Below are 25,140 nucleotides of genomic sequence, written 5' to 3' on the forward strand. Positions count from 1 at the left end.
CATTGGGTGTTAGCTGTAGCCAAAACTAGGGATTTTGACTGGGGTGTGCCAGTGCTCCTGCTGGGACTTAAACCTCCTGCTGCAGGTTCCTGGCTAAAGGGCCTTGCCCCTCCACTCAGGATCAGACCAATGGCCATATTTGGGGTCAGGAAGGAGTTTTTACCCCATGGTCAGATTTGTATGGATTGTGGGGGTTTTTTGCCTTCCCCTGTAGCAAGAAGTGTGGGATCTCTTGAGTGTGTATTAACAACTTTTATAGAAGTAGGATGTTGGCTGCCATGGTCCCTCTGCCTTACCCGTGGCAGTTCAGATTGTTATGTCTTCTGCTGTGTTAGCATTGATGGTAGTTTTACAAAGAGTTTAGATTATTGAACGGTACAGGATGGGTTGAGTACAGCTGGTCCTGCCTCGACAGGCAGTTGGACTAGATGACCTCCGGAGGTCCCTTCCATTCCTACTTCTCTATGATTTGCTGTGAGTCACCGGCCAGGGCCACACTGGGGCAGGGATCTCCAGGGAAAGGATGTGTTAAAATAAACTTTTATTATAATGGCTTTACAATATATTATAAAGATTTGAACATACCCTTCTCGCTACAACACTGTTAAAAACAAGACAAAACAAAAAACCAGCTAGGTGTTCCTTGTCCTCTACATCAGGCCCCTAAGCCTTGAGACAGGCTGTACTATAGCAAAAGGCTCCTTCAACTCCCAGCAGCTCAGCTCAAGGGATGAAGTAGGTACTGAAGGCTTAACTGGAAAGCGGTTAAAGGAGATGCACTGAGGCAGGCTGGGCTTCTGGCTTCTGCTAGCAGGGCTGAGGAGCAAGGAGGAGGCTTTTTAAAATGACCAGGTCCACTCCCTTGCCCCTGGGTGAAGTCGCACCAGGATACTGTTGGCCGATTTCTGAGGACCCTTGGGCTGGACCTGCTACAGGATGGTGTTGCAGTGTTCAGTGCCACCACACCTTGCATCAAGGCACCTTGTGGCTTATTGTCCTGAAGTAGGTGACCTGGCTCCCAGTGCATAAAACAGGGAGAGATGGTACCTCAGAACAGGATCCACAAAAGCTTGCCTGCAGGAGGCACCTTCCCCTGCAGGATTTACAGCCTGGAGGAGAAGCCACTCAGATGCACAGCATGGCATGGGGTGCACCCACTCCAGACATAGGAAATGCACGTTCAAATCCCATCTCTGCCAGGGGTGACGGGAACCCACAGCTCCTGCCACCTAGGGGACTGCTCTAACCCACGGAGCCTAGAATAAGAGGCTGCTGCTCCTTCTGTTTGCATTGTCTGTAGGTACATGTGCCCCAAGAATACCAGCCCCACGGCAGAATAAGCAAAGGGTGCTTCATCTGTGGATGCTGCTTGGACCTGTGATCCTGGTGCTGAGGTGCTTTATGTTGTCTGGATGTTGGCAGTTCTGCTGACACCAGCAGCAGGTGTTTAGGTGCAGGTAGAAACTTAGGCTCCTCCAGGGAGAGGTGGCAGCTGTGTGGGAGGTTAGAATGAACTTTGACCTCAGGCACCCGCATCCTCTTGTGCATCTAGCCCAGAGGTGCTCAACCTTTTCACACCTGAAGTGCCCTTGACCAACTCAAGGTGCTTCTCAGAAAATGTCAGCTCTTTGCTTGTACTAATTTGCTTGACTATGGAAAAATAATAGAGCAATTCTTCTGCCTTGAAGATCACAGCAGGTCACTATGTGACACTATGGATTCCTATTCGAAATGTCTGGGTTTATCTTGTGAAGCATGTGTAAATGTTGGCACACTTCAGAGTATTAATATTGTGCAGCACACCCTTGAAAGGATCTCAAGGCACCCCAGGGTTCCCCAGCAGCCTGACTGAGAATCACTGAACGAGCCCATCACTCAGCACTTCCTCCCAGACACAGCCTCCAGACCAGAGCCCCGTGCACAACAGGAGCGTGGCACACATGACCGAAGGATTGCAGAGCTGGCTCATTGCATAGCTGGAAGCAGATAACTGCTCATTGGAGTGCTGGCAGGTGTTCACAGGGACCTCACCAGTGACCTGTGACTCTGAGGTCCACCCCGAGGTACCCTGAAGGGGACAAATTTCCAGAGGTTGTGCGCCCAGGACTTTCTGAAAATTGGGCCCCTTTAAGGAGCATCAAGTTGGGAACTCTGAATCCACTAGAGGCTTCTGGAATATTTGGTCTTAAGTCTGGGGCCTCAACTCCTGAGCCAAGTGTGAGAGAAACCTCAGGTCTCAGAGGTATGAACAAGCCTATTTATCCCAGGTTTGCATGGACTCTGAAGCCTAATGGTCAGCAGCGCAATTTGCTGAGAGGATTTTAGACAGGGATGATCCTGCTTTGAGCCTCTGCTGGGTTGGCTAAGATGCCCTCCTGGGTTCCCTTGTGTCCCTGTTTTCCCACAATTCCATTGTTACCTCCTCTGCTGGTCTAACAAGGTGGCATGCTCTTGTGGTGCCTTGGAGCAGGGTAGTGGTACATCTGTGGGCAGAGCCTGGATGACACTGATGTCTCCCTAAAGACCCACCTGTTTTTGACCACAGCACTACTCTGCACAGTGGCTTTGAAAAGGATCTCCTGCACCAAGGGTGGCTAACTCGCTGCTGGTCATCTCCAGCAGGATCCCACATGCAACCCGGTATTCTGGAAGAAGCCATCCCCAGTACATTCACTCTTCAAAGGGGTGATAAGGCTGCGACTAGAAATACATCATGCCTCTGAAGAGGCAAAGCCTCCTGCTTGCCCAGTCCAGGAAGGATGGGATTAGCCAAGGGGACTCGATGTGCCCAACTCTCACTGACTGTCCATGAGCGCTGGGCACCAGACTCCCCAAGGCCCCTTTGGAAGTGTCAGCACCGGAGGCTCAGCTCCTTGCATGATCCCAATTCCCTTTAAACTACCTACCCCCACTTGCCCCTAAAGCAGCAGCCTGGAATGGGATAAGCTACCCTATCCATATGCATAGCAGGGTTCTTCCCATGAGGTACCACGGCCCCCTCTCCTTTTAACAACGAGAGTGACTGGAACACCCTGCATAAACCACCAAGATGCCATGAAGCCAGAGGATGGGCACAGTCCTTCCTGAACCTAGCCTGGGGCTGCATGTGTGTGTGGCAGGAGAATGGATGGGCCCTGCTCCCTTCTGTATTGAAACCGTGCTCACCCAGGGCACCTGCTGAGGGGTTCAGCTCAGGGCTAGGCACTGAGCCAATGACAGCAAACTCCCAGCAGCCTCTGCCAATGCCAGCAAGGGGGCCCTTGCCCCTTCTCACTCACCCACCATATCCTCCCAGTAGCTGGACTAGACTGTATCTCTGTGCACGCCTGTTCGTATGAGTCCTGCACAAGGTATCTTGGAGCGTGTGAATCATTGATAGCAATAGCAAGGGGTAAGTACTCTGTGCTTGACAGACGGGCGTGGTGGGAGGTTGTGCTGGCCCACAGCACCCGGCAGGCCCAGATGCTCTCCTCATGCCTGTTCTTCACAGCGCTCTGGGGACAGGAAGAGGCAGCAACTTCCTTTCAGAGAAAAGAGAAGCAGAGCATGGGCTGCGATGCAATCACGGGGAAGCGCCCGGAGCTTGGTAATCATCCTCAGCTTGTTCCCCTGGTTTGAGGGCTGAGCCAGTGCTCAGCAGCATTAGCAGCAGCAAGCTCTCTGGCCCTGTGTATGGCAGAGCTGAGACCAGAGGATCAGTCCATGCAGTTCCATCTGCCTCCAGGCTCGTCCTTTGGCTCAGGTCTGGGACTCAGCACCTGCCCAGCTGAGGACGCTGAAAGATGACAGCACAGGCCAGGGCAGTGACCCTGCACCCTCATGCTCACAGCCATTTAAATTTAACGTGCACAAAAAGAGTTGCTGGTGACAGGGAAGCCCCATCCTTGGACAGCAGGTGGATGTGGCGATATCCTGGGGACAGAAGGAGGAAGCAGGTGAGACTAGAAACACAACAGATCCTGTCTGCTCATTGTAGCACAGTCCTGCCCCTTTTCTTTCAATAGCTCTTTGCAGGGTATTAAGGAATGTATTTATCTGCTACTGAAATGCAGCCACCTCTGGGGTGGAGCACAGCAGCTGTTTAACAGTCCACAGTAATGTGGCACATTGAGAACAGAATAGGAAACTCTTTGCCACCCTGGCTGAGGCTGCAGGGTCGATAATGTAGGCGGGGTCCCTTCTGATCTAAAATGGAACAGAAGAATACACAGAAGATCTGAGGACAAACACTGGAGGGGGACATATAGAATAGGACAGTCCAGCCAGAAGAGGGTAGGAAGCCCCACAGGAAGTACCCTCTGCTGCACTGTCCCTGGCAGAGCTTAGGGAGTGGGGTTCGTGGTGTATCTGGATATGCATGACTGTGGTGAAAGAGCAAGTCTGCCAGAATCAGGCCTGGCACAGGGCAAGGGCTTGGATGCCACAGACAGGGGCCTGGGGAGCTGCTGGGCTGGGCTATTTCAAACTCTCTGTTCCTTTTTTGAAGCCCAACCTCACCAGCCCACACTTCTGCCTTAGTTGCTTTGACATCAGTGTTGCCTCTTACTGAGATGGAAGACAGCGCTGAGATTCTGTGGCAAACACTGAAGGGCATCTCCTCCCCATGCCAGGCACCCACCTTCCTTCATGCTGTTCACGGGCAAGGTGAATTGCCCCACAAAGTCATTGGAGGAAGTGTTGTCATAGTCCTCCACCACGAAGCGCACCAGCGCCAGCTCTGGCACCCGCAGCTGGAAGGTCAGCTTCTCATTCCAGCAAGGATTGAAGCCTGCAGGGGTTGTGGGGAGAAAAAGACAGAGTCACATGCCAAGCACAGCAGCCCATGGGGCACAGGGCACCCAGACACAGCCACCACAGCCCAGCCAAGTAGCCCCCACACCTCTCCTGAGAAAGACAACCCCACGTCTGATCAGAAGCAGGTCCTGGGAATGCACAGGCTGGCCTGGCACCAACTGGGCCTCTCTAGTAGAGAAATCAGGTATAAAGTCTGTTCATGCTACCCCTGACAGCCCAGTTTTTTCACACGCAGTGGCTACAACCCCTGCCTTCTAAGCTGAAGGCTGATGCTTCAGTCTCTTCTGTGAGAGGAAGTGAAGGCAGACAGTCCAAAACCTTGCAGAAGGGGCTGTTGTTGAGCAGGGTGGAACACAGCCAGGTCTCAGTGAGAGCTAACCCCTAAGAGAAGGGCTAGGGAACACCAGTGCTCACAGCTCATCCCAGGGGAGCAGCACAGCTGTACAGCTGGGAGGAAGCAGGAGTCCTGGATCATAGAGAAGTAAGGCTGGAAGGGCCCTGCAGAAGTCATCTAATTCAAACCCCTGCCTGAGGCAGGATCATCTCAATCCAAACCATCCTATACAAATCTATAATCTAAACTCTTCATAAAACTACTATCAATCCTGATGTAACACAAGACACAACAACCTAACCTGCCACAGGTAAAGCAGAGGAACCACAGCAGCCAACTCCCTGTTTCTATAAAAGGTTGTCCATATACATTCAAGAGAGCCCAGTTAGAGGGCCATGACCCCACTACAGAGGAAGGCAAAGACTCCCCCACCATCCATACCAATCTAACCATGGGGTAAAATTCCTTCCCATCCCCAAATATAGTGATCAGTCTGACCCTGAACAGAGGGGTGAGGCCCTCTAGCCAGGAATCTCCAGGTTTAAATCCCAGCAGGAGCTCTAGCACACTCTTGCCTGAGTCCCTTACCTTGGCTGCAGTTAATACCCAATGTCTCTTAGAAAGACTTAAAAACATCCTGATATGTAGCAGAAAGTGGGGGAGGGGGAAACCAGCAAAGCTCAGAAGCATGAGAAATACCCATGGTAGAACACAGGCATAGCTACACCTCGATCATCCCCAACCAGTGTCTGTTCAACGTTTTCTTGAACACCTCCAGTGAAGGAAATTCCACAATTTCCCTAGGCAGTCCATTCCACTATTGAGTGCGACAGTGAAGAATATTTTCCTGATATTCAATCTAAACCTTCTTTGCTGCTATTTCAAGCCATTGGTCCGTGTCCTAATCTCTGCAGTAAGAAGTCACTGGACCCAACTCACCCTTGCCAAAGGACTGCCCCTGAGCCCCTCAGTGCGCTGAGAAATAGTGGTGAGGGCCCCCTTCCTGCCACATACCGCCTTTCCCCAAAAGAGGGTCCCATCCAGGAGCTAATAAGGCTGGATCCTTCTCAGCTCTGAGAGGGTCTGGCTGTGCCTCCTGGTGCCCCACCCCACCTACAGCTGCTTTTCGCTGGCTGGGGCAGGCTGGGCTACTCACCATTGTTGATCTTGTACAATGTATTTTTCTTGTCACAGTCAATGGGGACGCCATGGATCTCCACACGCACAAAGGGGTCCACAATGGAGTTCTTCTTCTCCTTGTTCAGCTTTGGGAGCTGCTGGGCACTGATCACCTGGGAGGAGCAGGGAGGCCAGTTAGTGCAGGGTGGGAACACCCCTGGCTGCAGCTCAGGGTGGGTTGGGAAGGTGCCAACATCATTCTTGTTTGATAGAAGCTTTGGTGCAAGCTGCACTGGGCCCTTCCACCCAGGGTTGCTGGGAAGGGAAGTGGCAGGAAAAGGGAACAGCTGGAAGGTGGAAGAAAATTCAGCACAAGACTGGGAGAGGCAGGAGGCTGGTCTTCCAGTCAGAGACCACCAGTGCCTCCTGCTTCAACAGCACCCCTGCAACACTCCAGTGCCCCACTCTCCGTGCACATGCCCACCCCAACACCCACCCACCCTTGTTGAACCCACAAACCCCTCTGCATAGAGCCCAGCACCTTGATCATCAGCATGATGGACTTATGGCTGGACCCTTGCAATGGGGCCTCGGGTTGGAAGGTGCTCTGGCCATTGCACAGGAATCTGGGCTTGAGCACATAGCCACAGCACCCATTCTCTAGGAAGCGCCCATCATTCAGGTCCATCTCGCAGCCAGGAGTCTGGAAGTTGAGAGCCACTTTGAAACAAAACACAGAGAGCACCCACAGGTTTATACAGGCAAAATCTGAAGGTGCCAGGGCAGGGGAATGTGGGGTTTTGTGGATGTTGCCAGTGTACACAGGCAGGAGCTGGGGGTCTGGGGCAAAGGGGCTGGAGGAGGGGGAAGTGTATATGAGCAGGTTCTGGCAGGGCTGAGGGGAGGGATCTGCTGTGTAAGGCTATGATCGAGGGCACTGAGGCAGGGGAAGCCAGTGTGCCAGACAAGGGGAGGCCCAGCAGTCTCAAGCTGGGACCACATCCCACGCACCCCAAGTCCCTCTTCTGGGATGCCTAAGTGTGAGGGTATGAGGTGATCTTGCCTAGATGGGCTGGCAGAGCCTGCTGCAGCCCACACAGCTCTGCCCTGGGTGGGTGCTGATGCTCTTAGCTCTGCCCCACAGGTGACAGCAACACCAGCCTACAGCTCTGACAAGCCAGTTCCTTTGGGAACCTAATCCTGAGCCTGCTCCAGATAGTCAGCAGAAGCTCAACACAGCCAATGCTTCTGGGTGCCACGAGGGGGAAATGCTGGCCTCACCTGCCCTGAACCCAGTGTTGGCCAGCGGGTAGGGTCCAGCCTGGCCTACCTGGGCTGGGCTATCAGGGATGCAGGCCAGGCATTACCCAGAGGAACCAGCAGGGAGCACCAGTCCCTTATCATCCTTTATCCTCCCCCTCAGTCTCCTCTGCCTCCCTTTTGCTCATACCAAGATGAGCTGGGGAACAAAGCCTCTTGCCCAGGTTGGGGGCTCAGGCTCAGCCCAGTGTCTTATTGGGGCCCATTTCTAATGATAGAAAGGGCCCCCCTCGGCCCTTTCCACAAAGAGCACAAACGTAGGTCAGGACCAGCACACCATGGAACAGATTGGGAAACTGAGGCACAGGACAGGGATACAACTGGCTCATGGGCACCCTTTGACAGGGCTGGGGCAAGTGTCTCCCCCCTCAGGGTCACCCCATGGCTGGTACTGGCCCTGGCCCCAGCTGCCCCCTCACCTAGCTGACAGCCAGCGTTCCACATTTCCTGGGGGTTGAAGTTAGAAGAGTTCATCTTGAGCCCCGCGGGGTAGATGCGACTCAGCTGCTGGGCGTTGTAGCGGACAAAGGCGTTCCCTGTAGCAGGGCAAAGCAGCTTCATGTTTGCAGTGCTGAGTGGGAGGGAGACCCTGCCTCCCCCGTTCCCCCCATGCCTCATCCCTTGAGCAGAGGGCAAGGCCAGGAAAAGTCAGAGCAAACCAAGTCCATGCCTCCCAGCAGCAGCCCACAGGAGCCTGTGACTAGGGATGGGGTGCTACTGTATGTCAGGGGGACAGTGGAGCCCCCTTGAGTCTATTGTCTCAACCCATCAGCACTCTGGGGCAGGGGCATCTGTTCTGTGCTCAACGTGCTGGGCCTAGTCCGGGCCAGGGGCTCCCAGGCATCAGCAAAGCAGGGATGGATTATAGGAGCCTAATCAGTAGAGAATGCCCCCCCGGGAATCTTCCAGGGGTCTCTGGCCAGCTCACCGACATGCACAGCATGACCTTGGTGCAATACTGGACACACCTCATGCCTGGCTCACTCCCCAGCAAAGCCCCGTGCCCTGCCCTGTCCAGGAGCACAGACCTCAGAGGTCCTGGAATGACAGACACTTCCTGTGGAGTAAAATGTTCACAGCAGAGCCCAGCAGGAAGCATGCCTCCCTTCAAAGGCCAAGCCTCAGGCTCAGCCAAATAGCAAGACACCTGCCAGCTCCAGGACAGTGCAGCCAAAGCCATCCCACCCAGTTCACCCTATTCGAGTCTGTGGCCACCTCTAAGGCTGTGCACAGTGGCATAACACAGTCTAACCCCATCTCATGCCATGGCTCCTGGTCTGATCCTGGCAAGCCCAGGCTAGCAAAGCCCAAGCCCACCCCATCAGAGCCCACATAGGGGCACAGCATTTTCCAGCCCAGCTTAGGTGGACCTGTTGCCCAGCAGCCTGGCCCATCCTGCCCACCCGACCCCTCCCTGTCCTGGGTCTGGAGTCTTGGTGAGAAATGAAGTTCCTGCGTCCGTCCATCGGTCTGTTTCCCCCTCCTCCATGTCCAAGCACATCCTCACCTGACTCCTTAATGTACTTTCTGGCCTTCCTCTCATTGAAGGATGACACCTCATGGGCCTGGGGGTTCCTGAGTGCGTGCTCCAGGCCAAGGAAGGGGACGGCCTTGCAGTACACCACCATGTCAGAGAGCTCCTGGGAGACCTGCGAGGCATCCTTGGCCTACATGAGAACACACTAAGGGGTCACTACCTTGTCTATTCCCACAGCAAGCATGGTGCTGGCAAGCCCAGAGTATGGACCCTGCCCCCTGTGCCAGCAGCTGCCCTCCTTGGATCCCCACCCCCCGGTCCCTTTGGAATAGGTACGTGAAGGCCCTGCCGCATTGTATACTGGCCCAGGTGATGGGACATAGTGCTGCTGGACAGACAAGAGCCCCTGTGCCCTGCCAATGTCTTGCTAAGGTTTCAGCCAAACCTTGGCTCAAGGCCTCAGTTGCTAGCAGGCCTCCATTCCCCTGGTCTTCTCAGTTGAATGAGGTCTTGTCTTCTAACCATGTTTCTCCCCTTACCTCTCCCTTCCTGGAAGTTACAAAGTTGTGTGTGCAGCAAAGCAGGGACAAGACCAAGGTGCTGGGGCCTGCACCATCCTCTGCACCCCCCACCCAGTGATCCTCTGCTTTGACAGGCCCCATCCTGTCATGCTGAGCACTCCCAATTCCCACTGATGTCCACAGAAGTGCAGAGGGCTGGATGGGGACAACTAATAGAAACTCTGCTCAGGGGGCCTTAGTCACTGGCTGCTGGGTGATGGGGGCAGGGCAGCACCATTGTTTATTCATATGGGCCCTGCCCAGCTCTCTGGGTCCCAAAGCTGATAGCGGCTGCAGCACGCAGTGGGCCACAGTCTGCAGTGCCTCTCCCATGGGAGGGGGAGCAAGTGGGACTCACCTGTCCATAGAGATGCAATACCCAGCTACAACAGCAAGACACAGTGTTCCTGCTGCCCTGAGACTCATTACCCATCATTTCCCCTATGCTCTACCCCCTGGGCAGGCCCCTATAAGCATGCAGTGGGGAGCAGGGGCTGAATCAGCCCTGCTCTCATCCAGGCTGTGCGCGGCCTCCTGCATGGTCCCCAGAGCCCCTCTCACCTGCAATGGTTTGATGTCCTGCAGTGAATGCGATGACTGCAAGAGAAGAGAAAGTATCATGTCAGGAGCCAGCACATTTCAGCCCCTGCCCCGGCTGCGGGGAGGGAATGTGGCATCCACTGTGCAAGGCAGTGCCAGCTCCTCTGCCCAGCTGCAGACCCAGGCACCCCAACTCCAGCAACCATCCCTGAACCATGGGATGCCACAGCTCAGCACACTTTCTTCTCCTTGTTCCCCAGCTCACACATGTCTTTCACCACAGGGAATCCAGATAGGCCCAGACACCCACTTCACACATCACTTACAGCTGATTAACAGCACACAGCACCCTCCCCTGCACAGCTGGATAGGATGGAAAGCAAAGGGCACTGTCTGGTTCGACCAGCAGAGAGCATCCAGCTCAGGGAACTGTGAGGTATAAGTTGGCCAGGACTGTAGCAACCTCAAAGGTCCTAACACCTAGGCATGGGTGCAGCCTCTGCAGCACTCCCCAGTGTGGGTGCAGCACTCCCCAGCACTCGATCATGGGTATTGTGTCAGCCCAGCCCCACAGGGAGCTCAGTACAAAGTCACAGGGGCAGGCAATGTGAATCACCAACATCACTTCCTACAGGAAGTTACCGCCACCATCAATGGAGAACAGAGAAGAGCTTTCCTTCTCCACAGACATGTATTTTCTGGTGGGCAAGTTTGGTACAAGGCATGGGACATTGTGTCCTGAGGGGGCAGGACCAGCACAGGAGGCTACTCTGGACCAACTGTCGCTGCCCAGAGCTACCAGCAAAGGACTGATCACACAAGCAGCAGCCAGCTGCTTAAGATCACTTAAACCCATGCCAGGCTATCTGTCCTGAGGCAGAGACAGGGGCCAGAACAGAGCTGTTTGTTGTCACAGAGGCTGAGATGGGGGAGGAAGAGAGGGAGGGAAGGGAGCTACTAACCTGGACCCAGTTGGATAGCCTCAGCCCCTTCCTACAGCAGCTTCCTGCCCTGTTCTGGGCAAGCGAAGGTCGTGCCAAGGCTGCTGTAGAGCTGGGGTGAAGATCTCTGCATGGCCAACTCCCACCCCTTGGCATGTGATGGTGCTGGAAAGTTGTGTGCCTAGCTGTCACATCACTATCACCACAGCAGCATGGACCTGTGACATTGCTGGGGCCAGCCACTAGGTCTGAGACCTTGCTCAGAGAATGGACCTCCCCCAGTCCCCATCCTGGTCTGGCCTATTGCCCCCTTACCCTGCGGCCATCCCTCTCCTCTTCCTCCTCCTCCTCCTCGTCAGAGAGAAAACTCAGGTTCTCGAGGTCACCCCTCAGGTCCGGCAGTTTCTTCCCTTTCACCAGGATCTTCCCCTTCAGTTGCTGTATGAGAAGAAAGCCCTTGTCAGAGCTCTGCTGGGGCGGGCTGTGTGACCTGCCCAGCCTCCTCCCCTTCCACAGGAGGCACTGGCTCCCCCCTGTGATCAGGGAGCCCCAAGAGGCAGGGCAAGAGATGGCTGCAGCCAGAGTATTCATTACTGGGCCCCCCAAACCCTGAGCTGGCCTCCAAAGAGCCTGTGGGAACACAGTCCCTGGCCCCAAAGCAGCCAGACTGCTAAGAGGCCTTACCTCTGGTGATGGGAGCACCCTAGGGACCTGCCCATCCAGCGTCTCGGTCAGCAGCATGTCCCCCAAGATGGTCTTCATATGCCGAGCCATGGTTGCCTGCTGCTCCAGCCCACAGTGGTTCTCCAGGGAGAGGATGACAGGGTATGGGGATTGCTGGGGAGATGAAGAGATATCAGGGACAGTGCTGGGTGAGATTGAGCCCTCCCCAGAAGGCCGGTCTGGACAGGAGGTTTGCCACAGGCTCCACAGGCTCCCACCAGTCCACAGCTTCACTGAGTCCAGGTCTCATGGACTAATCCTACCCCATGAAACAGCAGCAGGACTCAGCTGCATGCCTGGTGGGGGTCAAGTAGCTGTGGAAGGGAGAGATTCAAAGCTGACTGCTGCCCACACTGGGGCCAGGGCTCACCTTAAAAGCATAATCCCGGATGCTCTCAATGACGTCCCGGAAGAGGATCTTGGAAGTCAGAGTGTGGCCATGGTAAATGACAGGTTCACCATTGGAGCCCTCCCAGCAGTCCAGCTCCACGCAGCGGCAGCCCTTCATTAATGCTCTGCAGGAAGAGCTGGGTCACTCGAAGGCTGGGCTAACAGTTAAAAGCTGCTCCTGCCCTTAGCACAAATCCAGGGACTCTGGCACTGCTCAGTCACCTGAGCCTTCCTAGACAGGAGTTTCACACAACAGCACCCTCCAGGGACAGCTGCCCCTGCAGGGGACCATTGCAGAGAAGGCGAGGGTCCAGCCCAGTGGAACTGACCCTACCCTCCAGTTTAGCACCATCCATCTTCTCAGAGCTGTTCCCTGCTGTGGGGAGCCAGATCAGAGCCAGCCCCAAGTAGTTTGAAGACAGGTTCCTCCCTCAGAGAGCTCCAACACTCCCACTTTGATGAGGGAGCATTCAGCCAGGCAGCGATAAGATGAAGTGTGAGAAGGGTTGGGCTTACTTGGTCAGTGAAACAGGGGAGGAAGGTGAATGGACAAGGGGCTATAGGACTCCATGGGAGATGCAGGGCTATCCTCCTGACTCAGCTTGCTAGGGTGACTCAACCTGGTCCATACCAGGCAGGTCTCATTTAGTGCCTGCTGAGAGGCCTCCCTGGAGAAACAGGCAGCTCAGGAGGAAGCACAGGTCTGCATTTATGGAAGGCCAGGGCTGTCTCAGGGCCCTGCCACATGAGCAAGAAAGGGGCCAACCTCAGGAAGGGCAGCGTGGCTCAGAGCCCTCAGGGGAGCCTTGGCTACTCATAGGCTTCCTTGTGTTTCTAAGGAGATATCAACCCCAGTGGGAAGAGCAGCACTTCATAGGACAGACACAACAAGGGCTCAACCTTTCAGCATTAGGCTTAGGCTGGCCCCTGAGTGGGGTCAGGAACAGGCTCCTACCAATGATCATGTTATTGCCTGGACAGGGGTTTCACCCTTTACTTGATGCACCTGGTACAGTGGCTGGCACAGGGAAAAACTGGCCACAGGCATGGCTTAATTTCAGCTGGGCTCTGGTGCTCTAGAGCAATGGCTGCCCAGAGACCCCTCTGCAATGGCTGAGATGTTTTCAGCTGGTGTTTGCTCCCAGAATCCCTAGGTGGGTTGCCCCCCACCTCTGCACCAAGGCTCCCAGCTCTCAATGCCATGATCCCTCAGGCCTCTGTGGTGACACCCAGCCTCCCACTGGCCTCTACCTGATATAGGCTTCCGTGCTGCTGGGTCCCCCAATCTGGTTGTCAGTCAGGTAGGTGTTGTGGGAAGAAGAGATGAAGTAGTGGCACAGAGGGTGGTTCATGTCCTGGTAGACCCTGGTGTGCTCCTGGTTCAGGATGTTGCCATCAGCAGAGAGTAGGTACATCATGAACCCATCCAGCATCATGAGGTCTTGCTGCTTGGCTGCAGGGAACAGATTTCCAGGGACTCTCCAAAAGTTGTATCTGGGCACAAGGCCCTTCCTGGGCACCTCCCATGCTCCGTGGCCACCCAAGCCTTGGTTAACCAGCCTAGGGTAGTGCATGGGCTCTTGGCAAAGCCAGGACAGAGGATTCAAGAAAAGGGGGCAGGGCAGCTGCATAAGGAAGTGTCCCCTGATGGGTAGGGGGCATAGTACTAGGAGCCAGGCTTCATAGGTCCTCTCTCTGGATCTATTCTCTTACCAAGTGGTCCAGGACATGGCACGTCCCATGCTCCTTGCCTCATTTTCCCCAGCCATAATGCATTTCCATCATGCCTGTGCCCTTTGATACCTGTTTCCACTTTCAGGAGAACACCAGGAGTAGACTCAGGGGCAGAGACAAATCTGAGGGAAGAGGCACATGCTACAGAGCTGGAAGTGGGTTTCAAGGGGAAGGAGAGGATTTCTGGGGAAACCTGGGTCAGGCCCCACACTCCTGTCTGGGCTGGCCTGCCAAGATCCTAACGCCATAGACATTCTCTGGTAGGACGAGCTTCATGCATCCAGCATAATTCATTAACTCTCCTCACACAGTGCTTGTTGAGTAGCTTGTAATACCCCAGTTACAGCTGGGGAAACTGAGGCATGGAGCACAGTGCTGACTTGTTTGAGGCCTGCAAAGCATCAGTGACAGAGCCATCCTGTTGTGGCAGAGACGCCCCAAGCTAAAGCCATGGACATGGCCCAGGAGCCCTTGACTCCCCACCACACACTTAAGAACAAAGGAAACAACTGGCAATCTGAGCTCCTAAACCCCCCTACTCTAACCACTACCCCACACTCCCCTCTGCCTGGCTGGGGAAAGGAGCTGCATAGCTGCAATAGGAGACAAGAAACCTGCTGACACTGGGGCCTGATGGGGCCCCTGGGAGCTGCTACATTGGTTTAATTAAAGCTGATGTTGGTTAAACTGGAGAAGTAGCCGTGTTTACACCAGCCCTGGAATACACAGCAGTGTGTGTCCATGTTTTGCACTCTCAGGGACAGCTAGGAATCTCCCTCCCGCTTTGGGGGCGCTCATCCTCTGCAAGCCAAGCCTGTTGGTTCTCAGCTCCATTTCCAATGGGAGAAGCAGCCAGGTCCTCAAAGTCACTAAGGGACATTGGACCAAGGATGGAACAGCCCATGGAGTCAGCATTCCTCTTTCATTGCTGCATGGGCTCCACACAGGGCAGCTCTGAGGCATATGGCCAGGGGAAACCATACATTCTTTAACTCTACAGACCCTACAGACTAGTGCAGGCGCTAGGGCAGCAAACCAGCCTGCCTATGACAGACATCAGTGAGTCCAAGGCCCCAAGTCAGGCTTCCTGAGCAGACACTACCTTTCTCATTGAGCTCGTAAGTCTGGATGATCCTGCGGGCATGAGCCAGATTGGTCTTCTCCCCCTGGTCCTGCAGGAACTCCACCAGCTCCTCAACCGACAGCACACAGTCCTCGCCCGAGTAGTGGTAGAAGATATCATCCAGCTCAGGCCGCTTCATCAGCCGGGTGCAGAACTCCTCAATCTCATGCTCCTCCAGCCGGTCATTGTTGGACTTGTCACATTCCTGAGAGCTAAGCTGAGGGAGCCCAGAGCAGGAGGGCAAATGCCCTCCCACCAGCCCAAGGGCACCCTAGCCCTGACAGGTCAGGTGGCTTTAACCAGAGAGAGTCTAACTGAGCGGTCAGAGCTGGGAGCCAGGATGCCTGGGTCTTCATCCTGGCCCTAGGAGGATGGATCAAAGTGGAGATGCGATTGCTTCCATTTCACAGATGAGGAAGTGACTTGTGCAGTCATGTAGCACACAGGTGGCAGAGCCAGGCATGACCTCAGGACTAGACTATGTCTACATTGAGCCCTTCACTGAGCCCTCCTGTCAGTCCATGTCCCGAGTCCTTGCAGGGGGGCTGGCACTGAGCTGGGGCTTTTATGACCTGGTATTCAGCTGCTCTATGACCTTTGGGCCGTGTGCTCAGCCCCTCTTAGCTTTCAGGGGCTCATTTGCTGGTGCTGAGCTCTAGCAGCCATGCCTGGACCTGGGCTTGGGTTTCAGGCCACCAAAGGTCAGGGCCTGGCATTTCTCTCTGTGCTGGGGTCCCAAGACAGCAAGTTGAACAAGATGATCTTCAGAGGTCCCTTTCAGCCCTGCTTTTCTAAGATTCTAGAAATAAGTTGCCTTTCAGGCCAGGAGCTTTCTGTGGCCCTGCAAACATGAGCTCCACCCCTCCTGCTCCTAAGGAGCCCTCAACCAAGTATGGCCAGAGGAAGGGGCAGGGGTGGATGTGACCCCTCTCCCATCCCGGACCCAAAGGGTTAACAGGCTCTGGTCTCTGGCAGCTGCCTCCCCCAGCTCAGCTGAGGAAGATGAGGCTCCAAGGGTTTCAGGTTCTTCACAGCTGTGTGAGGTGCTGAGCCATGACTTGGAAGAGTAGGGCCACCTGCCTTGTGGTGGGGAGGAGGTAAAGTTACAGCTCTTAGCATCCAGGCTCCTCTTGCCTAGGGACTTGACTGCTACTGATATCTGTGGCATGGCTGGAGATCGATGCTCCAGCCCTGAGCTAAGATCACACCGTTTTCACCTTTCCCAGCAGGAAACGCTGGTCTGAAACCAAAGAGAACTTGTCTCGTTGGGTGGGGGACAAGCTACTATGAGAGCAGGCTCAGCTCGGAGGGGAAGAGGGGTCATATAGGCCAGGCCCTGGCCTGAGCTTATGGAGACTAGGGTTCAGCCTTTGTTCTCTGCAGCACGACCCTGGGCGTGTCAATGGAAGTTTTATGAAAGAGCTTTGGAAAATCCCAGGAACTCTCAGGGACTCTGCTCCTCAGTGAATCTGAGCCTCGCTTCTCCAGCTGGAAAGTGGGAGCTATGGCATTTGTCTTGCCTGGACTAGGAGCATTGTTGGACAGGTGTGTGTCTGTGTTACAACTGGCACAATGATGCCTGGAGCTGCTGTGCGAACAATGTTTTCGGGTCAGCCTGAGCCATCTGATGGCATCTATACGAGAAGGGTTGTGGGGCTGGTATCAGCTCTGTTCTTTGTAGACATGCACTACCCTCCCACAGCCTGGCACGCATTCAGCTAAGAGGCCAGGGGTTGAACATCCTAGAGGCTGAACATATCCTTAGGTGGGGGCCTGGATCAGGCTGGGGTGCCATGGAGCCTGCACCCCCAGCCACATGGGTCTCCAGAACAGCATTCCCTCTAAGCTGCACAGCATGCACGGCCACGCAGGTGCGCTCATGCCATGCTTCCAGGCGCGCCTGCGTGGCCACGCATGCCACGCAGCTTAGAGAAAACGCTGCTCCGAAACTCAGTCAGGCCCCTCAGTCAGAAGTGTTATTGCTACCCTAGTTTCTTTCCAGGTACAGCAGAGGACTCTGCTCTTGCTCCCAGGGGTTGATGTTGAAGAATAGAACTGCCTTGAGGAACTAAGGCCTGCAGGCCCCTCACCTTCCCTGCGCTCTCACAGGCTGAATGCTGCTACAGTTTTGCTCAGACCAGACACTAATCCAGCTCCACCTGCACCATCCCCACCCCAGTGCACCAGCTACAATTCTTGCCCCAAACTAGCTCCTGGTCAAACCCAGCCTCCTTGACAGGATGAGACTGAGGGCCCAGAGCACCCTGTGCTGCCAGTCTCAATCAGACCCACGCCTGCCCAGGGTCTGGGTGGTCACAACTCAGACAGGCACATTTCTGAGCTGCTGCAGTGGGAGTGCTGGACCCAAAGGGCACCATGAACCAGATCTGGCACCCCCAAAAATGTCCCTTCCCCTGCACTGTGCAGTGTTCTGCAGCGAGTCTCCCACCTCTCTCTCATTTCTTGTAGAAACAACTTAATTGTCACTGGGAAATCCAAGACTGCAAAGCCCAGTGCTCAGGGAAGATGTGACAGATCAAGGTCTGTTTCTTGCTCCGTTGAGTATTAAATTATTTCTACAAAGGGGCATGGCTACCACAGCAGAGAGGAAGAATGCCCACCCCAGAAGGTCATACAGCTGGTGGCCGTCACTTGCACGTGGGATATGGGAGAACCTAAGCTCTAGTCCATGCTCCAAGCCAGGCAGAGCAGAGACCTCAGAGTGGGTCTGCCATCTCCCAGGTAGATCCCATCCCCTGGAGAGAGTGGTGTCCATCTGGTCATTGTGAGGAAGGAACATGCCGGAACAGATGTCTACCCCATTACAGCATCCATGGTTAGGAGTCCCCAGGGAAGCTAGGACTGCTAGGGAGCAGAACTTCCCACTCTCCACAGCATCCCCACAGCAGCTGAGGCAGCTTCTACCCTATTTGGCGACTATAGCTGTGATGCCTGACCCAGACTCCATCCTGGGTAATTCCAGTCTATCAGTGGAAATCCAACAGTGGAAGGTCAATACACACCAATGCAAAGTGCTGGGCCTAGGGAAGAATAAGCCAGAGTACAAATACAGAATGGGAGGTAACTGGCAGGGTGACAGCATTGCTGAGAAGGACCTGGGGGCTTTGATGGATCACACACTCAACAGGTTCAATGTGATGCAGTTGTAAAAAAAGCTAATTCAAGTTTAGGCTGCATCAGCAGGAGTATTAGGTATAAAACAAGAGACAAGATGGTGTCGCTGTACCCAGTGCTGATTAGGCCTCATCTAGGGTACTGTGTGTAGTTCTGGGCTCCACATTTTAAGAAGGATGGTTGCATCTACACATTCATTAATGCGCCAAAGTTACTGCAAATTTAATTTAGTACTTGCTTAATGAAGCACTAAGTTACTACTAGTTACTGTGCAGTAGTGCCAGCGAATGCCTTTTTAGTGACGCTACTGTGCAGTAGCCTAATAATACTGAGGAGTAGTGTATTAGCTCTGTCTGTGCTGTGACACACTACTGCACAATGTTGTTAGGCTACTGTGCATTAAGCATCTTGTGTAGACACAGTCTATGTGGAGAATTTAGAGAGGATCTAGAGGAAGGCAACAAAAAAAAAGGGGTTGGAAGGCAAGCCAAATGAGGAAAGTAGTGATTCTCAACCAGGGTGCTGCAACACCCTGGGGAGCCTTGAGATCCTCCTATGCTAGCACTGCTAGGTGTGGACACATGATTCACAAGATAAACCAAGAAATTTCAAATAGAAAACCACAGTGTCAAAACAATCCTGCCCTGTTGTAGGCTTTCTAAGTCCTTTGCAACAGAAAAATTGCTCTATTATTTGTCTGTAAAGAAGTGAAAACTAGGAGCTGGAACTTTCTGAGGAGTACCTTGAATCTAAAAAAGGCTGAGAACCACTAGAGGAAGGGTTGAGAGGATTGGGCATGCTTAGTTTGCAGAAAAAAGCAATTAAGTGGGAGCCATGGTAGCAGTTCTCAAATATCTGAATGGCTGCCATAAAGAAGAGGGAGAACAACTTTTCTCCCTTGTTGCAGAGAGCAGGATGCATAGCAATGGCTTCATGTTATGGTAGAGCAGATTTATATCGAATATCAGGAAAAAACTTCTACACTGCTAGAAGAGTGAGGCAGTGGGATGGACTGCCCAAGGAAGCTGTGGAATCTCCTTCACTGGATGTTTTTAAAAAGAGGTTAGATAACACTGGACAGGGCTGGGTGAGGAGTGGCGTGCCTGCATTCCGGCAGAGGGTTGGCCCACATGACCCATCCATCCCACCCTGCACTCCTGTGATTCTACGAGCAGGAACGGTGCAGCTTCCAGTGGGAATGCTGCAGGGGTGGGGCTGGCTTGGGTGGTCAGCAGAGCTGGGCTTTATGCCCTCCACCCTTCCCTGCTTTATTTGTGACTCAAAGGAGCATGAGTGACTGGTGCCTCCTGAATCTAGGAGGGGCACCCACAGAAGCCACCGACAGTGGCGGCTCTGTCAGGGTGGAAATCAGTCCTACTGACAGCATCAGTGTCAGCCATCGGGGGGGCACCGGCTCCATGGGGGGGGTCACGTGTACCCCCGTGCACCCCCTACCAGTCACCTATGCGAAGGAGGCAGCTCTGCTCCTGCCTGCACCTTACCCTAAGCCCTCACTCCACTGCGGATTGCTCCTGTCTCTCTCTGGCACAGGCTGAGTGCTTAATGGGATGCAGATGTTTCTGGCTCCAAAGCAAAAGGTGGGGGGTGGGGCTGTGTCTGTGCTGGAATGCACTCTTGCTTCTCCATCTCCCTGCAAGGCTGACAGGCTTTCTGGGTCAGTGGGGAGAAGAAGGGGAAGGCTGCCTGGCTTGGAGCCATTACCCGAGGCTCTCCTGGGTGGGCTGAGCTCTGAGGCCCTGCTGGTAGTGTTCTGCCTTCCATGGCGTTGCTGGGCTCAGGCTTGCTGGGGGCACACGGAGAGTGGATTCATGTCCAAGGTGAGGGGAGAACCCCCCAAAGTCAGGGCCTCTTCTCCCAGATGAAGGGCGTTGGGCTTGGATTAGGACCCGGCAGCCAGCACTCATCCTCAAAGGGGACAGTTCACCATGTTTCCTGTCAGAAAATGCTAATTTGTCAAGAGCAAATGTTTTGTGGAGACTGCCCCAGTCCCAACAGGGCAGGGTGGAACAGGGGTGGGCTGGAGCCTACAGTGCAATGATCAGCCACCGGTCAGGGCACTCCCAGGGAGGGTGGAGACACAGGCAAAAGTCCCCGCTCTGCCTGTTTGCAGCAGGGGATGGCACTTGGCTCCCTCATGGCCTGGGCGAGCACCCTCACCATCAGGCTGTCAGCTGCTTCAGAGCAAACCTCCCCCAGCCTCTCCAACTGGAGCCATTCTGCTTTGTTTAAGTAATTACAGAGGCCCTGGAGCTGGGCCTCACACACCCTGGGTGAGCGCCTGGCTTCCTGCCCCCATCGCTATGTAATTATTTATACCAAGTGGAGCAGGTGGGGTGGGAGGGCCCTCTCTCCTGAATTTTAGGGTCAGGGTATGCTATCAATTGCTGTCAGTGGGTGTGTGGAAAGGGTACCTTGAAGAGCTGGTGGGCATAGATGTCATTCATATCAATGTTGATCATCCTCAGCATGTTCTTGATCTCCTTGAAGCACATCTTGTTGTCTTTGTCCTTATCAGCCTGGCGCAGAATGTCATGGATCCAGATGCAGCAGAGGTTAAGGAAAGCATCTTCACTGAACTCACCAGCTCCAGCTCCCCACCGCTGCCTGCCCTCCCCACTCCTTATACCCACACCCACACCTCCAGATCAGTCTGTGCCAGGGAACCAGCTGCCAGGCTGTTGAAATGAGCTGCCGGGGCCAGTTCACTCCATAGAGGACTCCCTTCTGCTGAAGCCTTTTCTGCCATGGAGCTCAGTTCTACCATAAGGACTGGCTCCAAAACTGACTGCAGCCAGTGGAGCTTGCATAGGCTTCAGTCAGGCCCTGAACAATCTGTGATGGGACCGGAGTAGACTCTCATCTCCCCTTTCTGCCACCCAAGAGCCATAACCATTTCCCCACTCTCCACCACCCTCCCAGCCTTGTGCTGCTTTAGCTGATTTAACTGAAGGGGCTGGTGCTCACACCCAGCTTGTACAATCAAAAACACAGTTCCTATATGGCAGAGGACTTTCTTGTATTACTGGCATGTACCCAGGAGAAAACCCTGGGGGTCTGAAGACATCAGGCTGGTGACCCTGAGGGCTGGAAGACTGGTGAAAAAGGGAGACCCATTGAGGCAGGTTTTTGTAGGCCCTGTTGCATGGCCATGGAGCAGGACCACAGTGAAGGATAGACTCTGGGAGATTTCCATCAACTCAGCTGGAAAGGATATTGGTCAAGTTTCTCTCTCTGGCTCATGGCTTTCACTCTGGCCATAAGTTTGTTCAGGCCCCGCACCCACGTCTGGGCCTCCTCCTCACGCTGGGCAGCCAAGTCCAGGTTCTTCCGCTTGCCCTTGAAGACAATGGTGAAGCAGTGCTTCTCAGGGAAGGAGCTGCCATACTTGCGGAGGCCCTCTGATTGGTAGCCCTCACGCACACCTTCAATGTGCACGATGGAGACTGCAAGAGAAGAGAGCTAGTGGCATCACATGCTGGACACACACATCTGGGCTTGGGCTTCTCTTCCCTGGTTAATAAGGACCTGCTGGGGTAGAGGGGCCTATGCTTCCAGCCTGCAATTTACTGAGAACCTTTTAGAACCTGCTGATGGGTCAGTGGGTCCTGCCATCAGAAGGGCCCCAGAAGGCACCGCTGAGCAGACTATATCAGCTGGCCTCTTGACCCTACTGCTGGGAACCCAAGTGGACTGGGTATTCTTGGTGGGATGGAGGCATGGGAGAGATCCCTCAAGAGGTTTGCAAATGACAAACTGTGTTGCTGCCCTGGTGCAATCCCTTCCCCACCCCTCCAACACATACTGTTATCTATGGGTATGGGCATCCGATCAATTGACCCCAGGGCAAAAGCAAGTGGTGATTTACACCATATCAGCAACTCCATGCACAATCTTATTCCATGGTAAATGGAAACTGAACTGCAGTAGCTTAGACCCTCAGTAAAAGAGCAGTTTAGTTTCCACTTAACACAGGGCATGTCTACACTTCACCTTACAGTGACGTTGCTACCGCACCGTGCTTTAGTACCCAGTGCCGTTACTGTGCCGTGAGCATGGTGCACAGGTAGATTTCACCGCTACATTGCTGTAGCAGCATGCTATAACCAGGAAGCGTGCCACTACAGTGACATAGCTGGCGATCACCTGTAGACCCGCATGATCACTACAATGCCACAGCATGCCATACAGCGACATAGCGCATCACTATGTCACTGTACAGTGACATGTAGATGCGCCCACAGAGTAAGAGATGCACACGAGCACTTACTGTGGAACAAAAGCTGCACAATAAAGCCCTATGGAAAGGTTCTGAGTCTCAGGGCTGTCTCATGTGTCCCGTTCCCTCCCTGGACTGAAGCTGGGTGGGTTAACCAGTTTGGCTACAAGAAGAACAGTTTCTTTCCCCTCCCCAGGAACTGTCACCAGGGAGCTAGAGGTGCACACACCCTTCCTGAAGCTCAGGCCTGACTCTCCTGCTAGAGCTTGTTCCCCTGGTTGCTGCTATAGTCTGGATACTACAGCCAAGCAACACCTTCTTGGCTGCTTATTTGACCTGTGTTTGAACTTTGAGCCTTTTGAAGCCCGTTACCACCCAAAACCAGCTGGGAGGAAGGACTCCACTCCCCGCTCACCCTACATGCCAGCTACATCAAGGAAGAGCTGAGCAGAATCTGAAACTTGCTGGGTTTGAGCTTTCACTGTTGGCCAAACCAGGTCCACATCAGCTCACAAAACCAAAGCCATCTGGCAGTGCCATGGCTGGGACTCCAGGGGTTTGGTACTCTTAACAGAGCAGTTTAGCACCCAATGTATCCCCACTGTGCCACACTCTCAAATTCAGGGCCCATGGGGCAAACCTGGGAGAGCACATGGATTCTGCTGGGGACAATGCAAAACAGACTGGCTCCATGTTGCTTTGAACGTTAGCTAGGCAGGACCCATCAGCTCAGCCCTGTGGTCTGGGATTGGTTGGGAACTCATGCCCAGCAGTACCAATGAGTCCGATCCATCTCCACTTCTCACCTCCACAATGTATGGTCATGGGAGTATTTTGCCAAAGTGACTTCTGTTCCCCCCTCAACCGCACTGCCAAGGGCAGCATTTTCAATAGGGCTCAAGAAATTGAAGAACTTAGTCCTGTCCTCCTGGGTAGAATTTTAACAAGGGTCTTGCCTATCTTCAACCTGCTTACTCTACAGAGGGAGCCTGAATACTGTGAGATGCTGAGCAACCTCCACTGCCTCAAAGGATCTGGTTCCAAAGGACCAGATTTTCACAAGACCTCTGCCCGCTGGGTGCTAGTTTCTCTGAAGCTTGGGCCCTGACTGTTGAAAGAGCACCTACATGGGCTAATGGGCATCATTCTGCTGATTTTATCAATGCCCACTGCGGGGATGACACCAGGGGAGTTGCCTCTCCACCAGTTTCCTGGGTGACTGAGCTGAGATCTGTATTGCATTTCACGCTCTCATTAGTATTACATTAACTGGTTATGGCAGTTAGTCATGGATATAAGCAAATGGTTCTCACCCCATTAGACCCAGTGCATCCCTCCATAGACTCAAGGCACCCCTCTTGAAAATCTAGCTCTTAGTTATTTTTTGACTACAGAAAAATAATAAAGCAATTTTCCTGATGCAAAGAAGTTAAGAAGACCACAACAGGGCAGAATGTGTTTAAACCTATGGGTTCTTATTTGAAATCTCCAAGTTGATTTTGTGAATCACATTTACACACCTAAAGAGCTAACATTGTGTGGCACCCCACAGCACCCTTGAAAGAATCTCAAGGCACCCCAAGGTATTACAGCACCCTGGTTAAGAACTACTGATCTGCGCTCTTTTGCTGCATTCACTGTGGGGCTCTTAATGCCAAAAGAATGTGGCTGCAGCAGGGAGACTTCAGAGAAAAGCAACAAGCACATAGCAAGGAGGCAGTACTTCTGAAGGACCAAGAGTTTCATCAGGCAAATGCTTCTACGGACATCCAACTTCATGCTCCCAAATGGGTTATTGCAATGAATGGGTCTGTGCCTGGTTGTAGGGTGGGAAGAGGCCTACCGTATGTGGCACTGGGGAACAGCTGTGCCCCATGGCAATAGCCTACTGGACCTAAGCACAGAAAATGTAATCCAGCTCTTCGAAGGGTATCTTCTCAGTGAGCCCTCAGGCTGTGGGCTAGGCTGCCAGGGAAGTCCAGACCCTGAGCTGGGATGCCAGAGAACAAGGGCACCATTTTTAGTCTGCACCCAGCATGCTGGGCTCTGTGGAAACTTGGATGAACCAAGTGCGGTGGGATGTCCAGCAGGAAGAGCCTGGCCCTGACAAAAGGGGCCAGGGACACACAAGACCTGTGTTTAAATCCAACTCCTCTCATTCTAATCCCGGGCCAGACAGAGGTCCTGTGAGCAAAGAATTTGGTGTCCCTGACCGAGACAGTGCTCCAGGCCGCTGTAGTGCAGCATGAAAACTGAGCTGTGTGTCTGCATGTATTTGGGGTGGGGGATGTCTTGCTTGGTCCAGAAATCAAACCAGAGCATATCTGCCAAGAGATGCTAAAAAAAGAAGTTATGGTGAGGACAAAAAGGGGTTGCGATAGCATGGAGAGCCCTGAACAGAGAGGTGGAGACACCTCTTGGCAAATCTGTTGGCTGGCTCTGACCCTCTGCCAGAAGGGCAGTGGTGATGGAAGCCTGCAGTTGAGAGCTCTGTGCTGCTTGTCATCCTGGAGGTCATGCCCCTAGGCTTTTTCTAGGCCTGTCATTTGATTTCTCTGAATAGCAGTGGGAATCTGGAAAGGAGTGAGTGCTAGGTCCTGGTGTGGCTGTGGTTCTAAGCACTGAGACAAGGCTCTAGGTTGTGTGGTGTCACAAGGAGCACTGGGTTCTGAGATTTTTGGTGCACAGAGGTCGATCTTTGTTCTAGGGTGTT

General features: G+C 53.7%; 1 protein-coding gene across 4 annotated transcripts in view; it reads right to left on the reverse strand.

The window, feature by feature from the left end:
• Positions 1-524: 524 nt before the first annotated feature.
• The window catches only part of PLCD3 (phospholipase C delta 3), a 55,022-nt gene continuing 30,406 nt past the window's right edge, over positions 525-25,140 (reverse strand). For all 4 annotated transcript variants that reach the window (XM_025207305.1, XM_025207306.1, XM_006026381.3 and 1 more), the window contains 14 exons: positions 21,426-21,654; positions 20,623-20,752; positions 15,035-15,260; positions 13,450-13,651; positions 12,179-12,323; positions 11,770-11,922; positions 11,401-11,523; positions 10,166-10,201; positions 9,075-9,234; positions 7,987-8,103; positions 6,789-6,967; positions 6,285-6,420; positions 4,619-4,768; positions 525-3,912 (listed from right to left, as the gene is read on the reverse strand). In XM_025207305.1, coding sequence (XP_025063090.1) covers positions 3,824-3,912; positions 4,619-4,768; positions 6,285-6,420; positions 6,789-6,967; positions 7,987-8,103; positions 9,075-9,234; positions 10,166-10,201; positions 11,401-11,523; positions 11,770-11,922; positions 12,179-12,323; positions 13,450-13,651; positions 15,035-15,260; positions 20,623-20,752; positions 21,426-21,654 — 2,075 coding nt within the window. In that variant the 3' untranslated portion in view covers positions 525-3,823. The remainder of the gene's footprint in view (positions 3,913-4,618; positions 4,769-6,284; positions 6,421-6,788; positions 6,968-7,986; positions 8,104-9,074; positions 9,235-10,165; positions 10,202-11,400; positions 11,524-11,769; positions 11,923-12,178; positions 12,324-13,449; positions 13,652-15,034; positions 15,261-20,622; positions 20,753-21,425; positions 21,655-25,140) is intronic.

The sequence above is a fragment of the Alligator sinensis genome, unplaced genomic scaffold (genome assembly GCF_000455745.1).
Source record: "Alligator sinensis unplaced genomic scaffold, ASM45574v1 scaffold919_1, whole genome shotgun sequence".
Lineage (NCBI taxonomy): Eukaryota > Metazoa > Chordata > Crocodylia > Alligatoridae > Alligator > Alligator sinensis.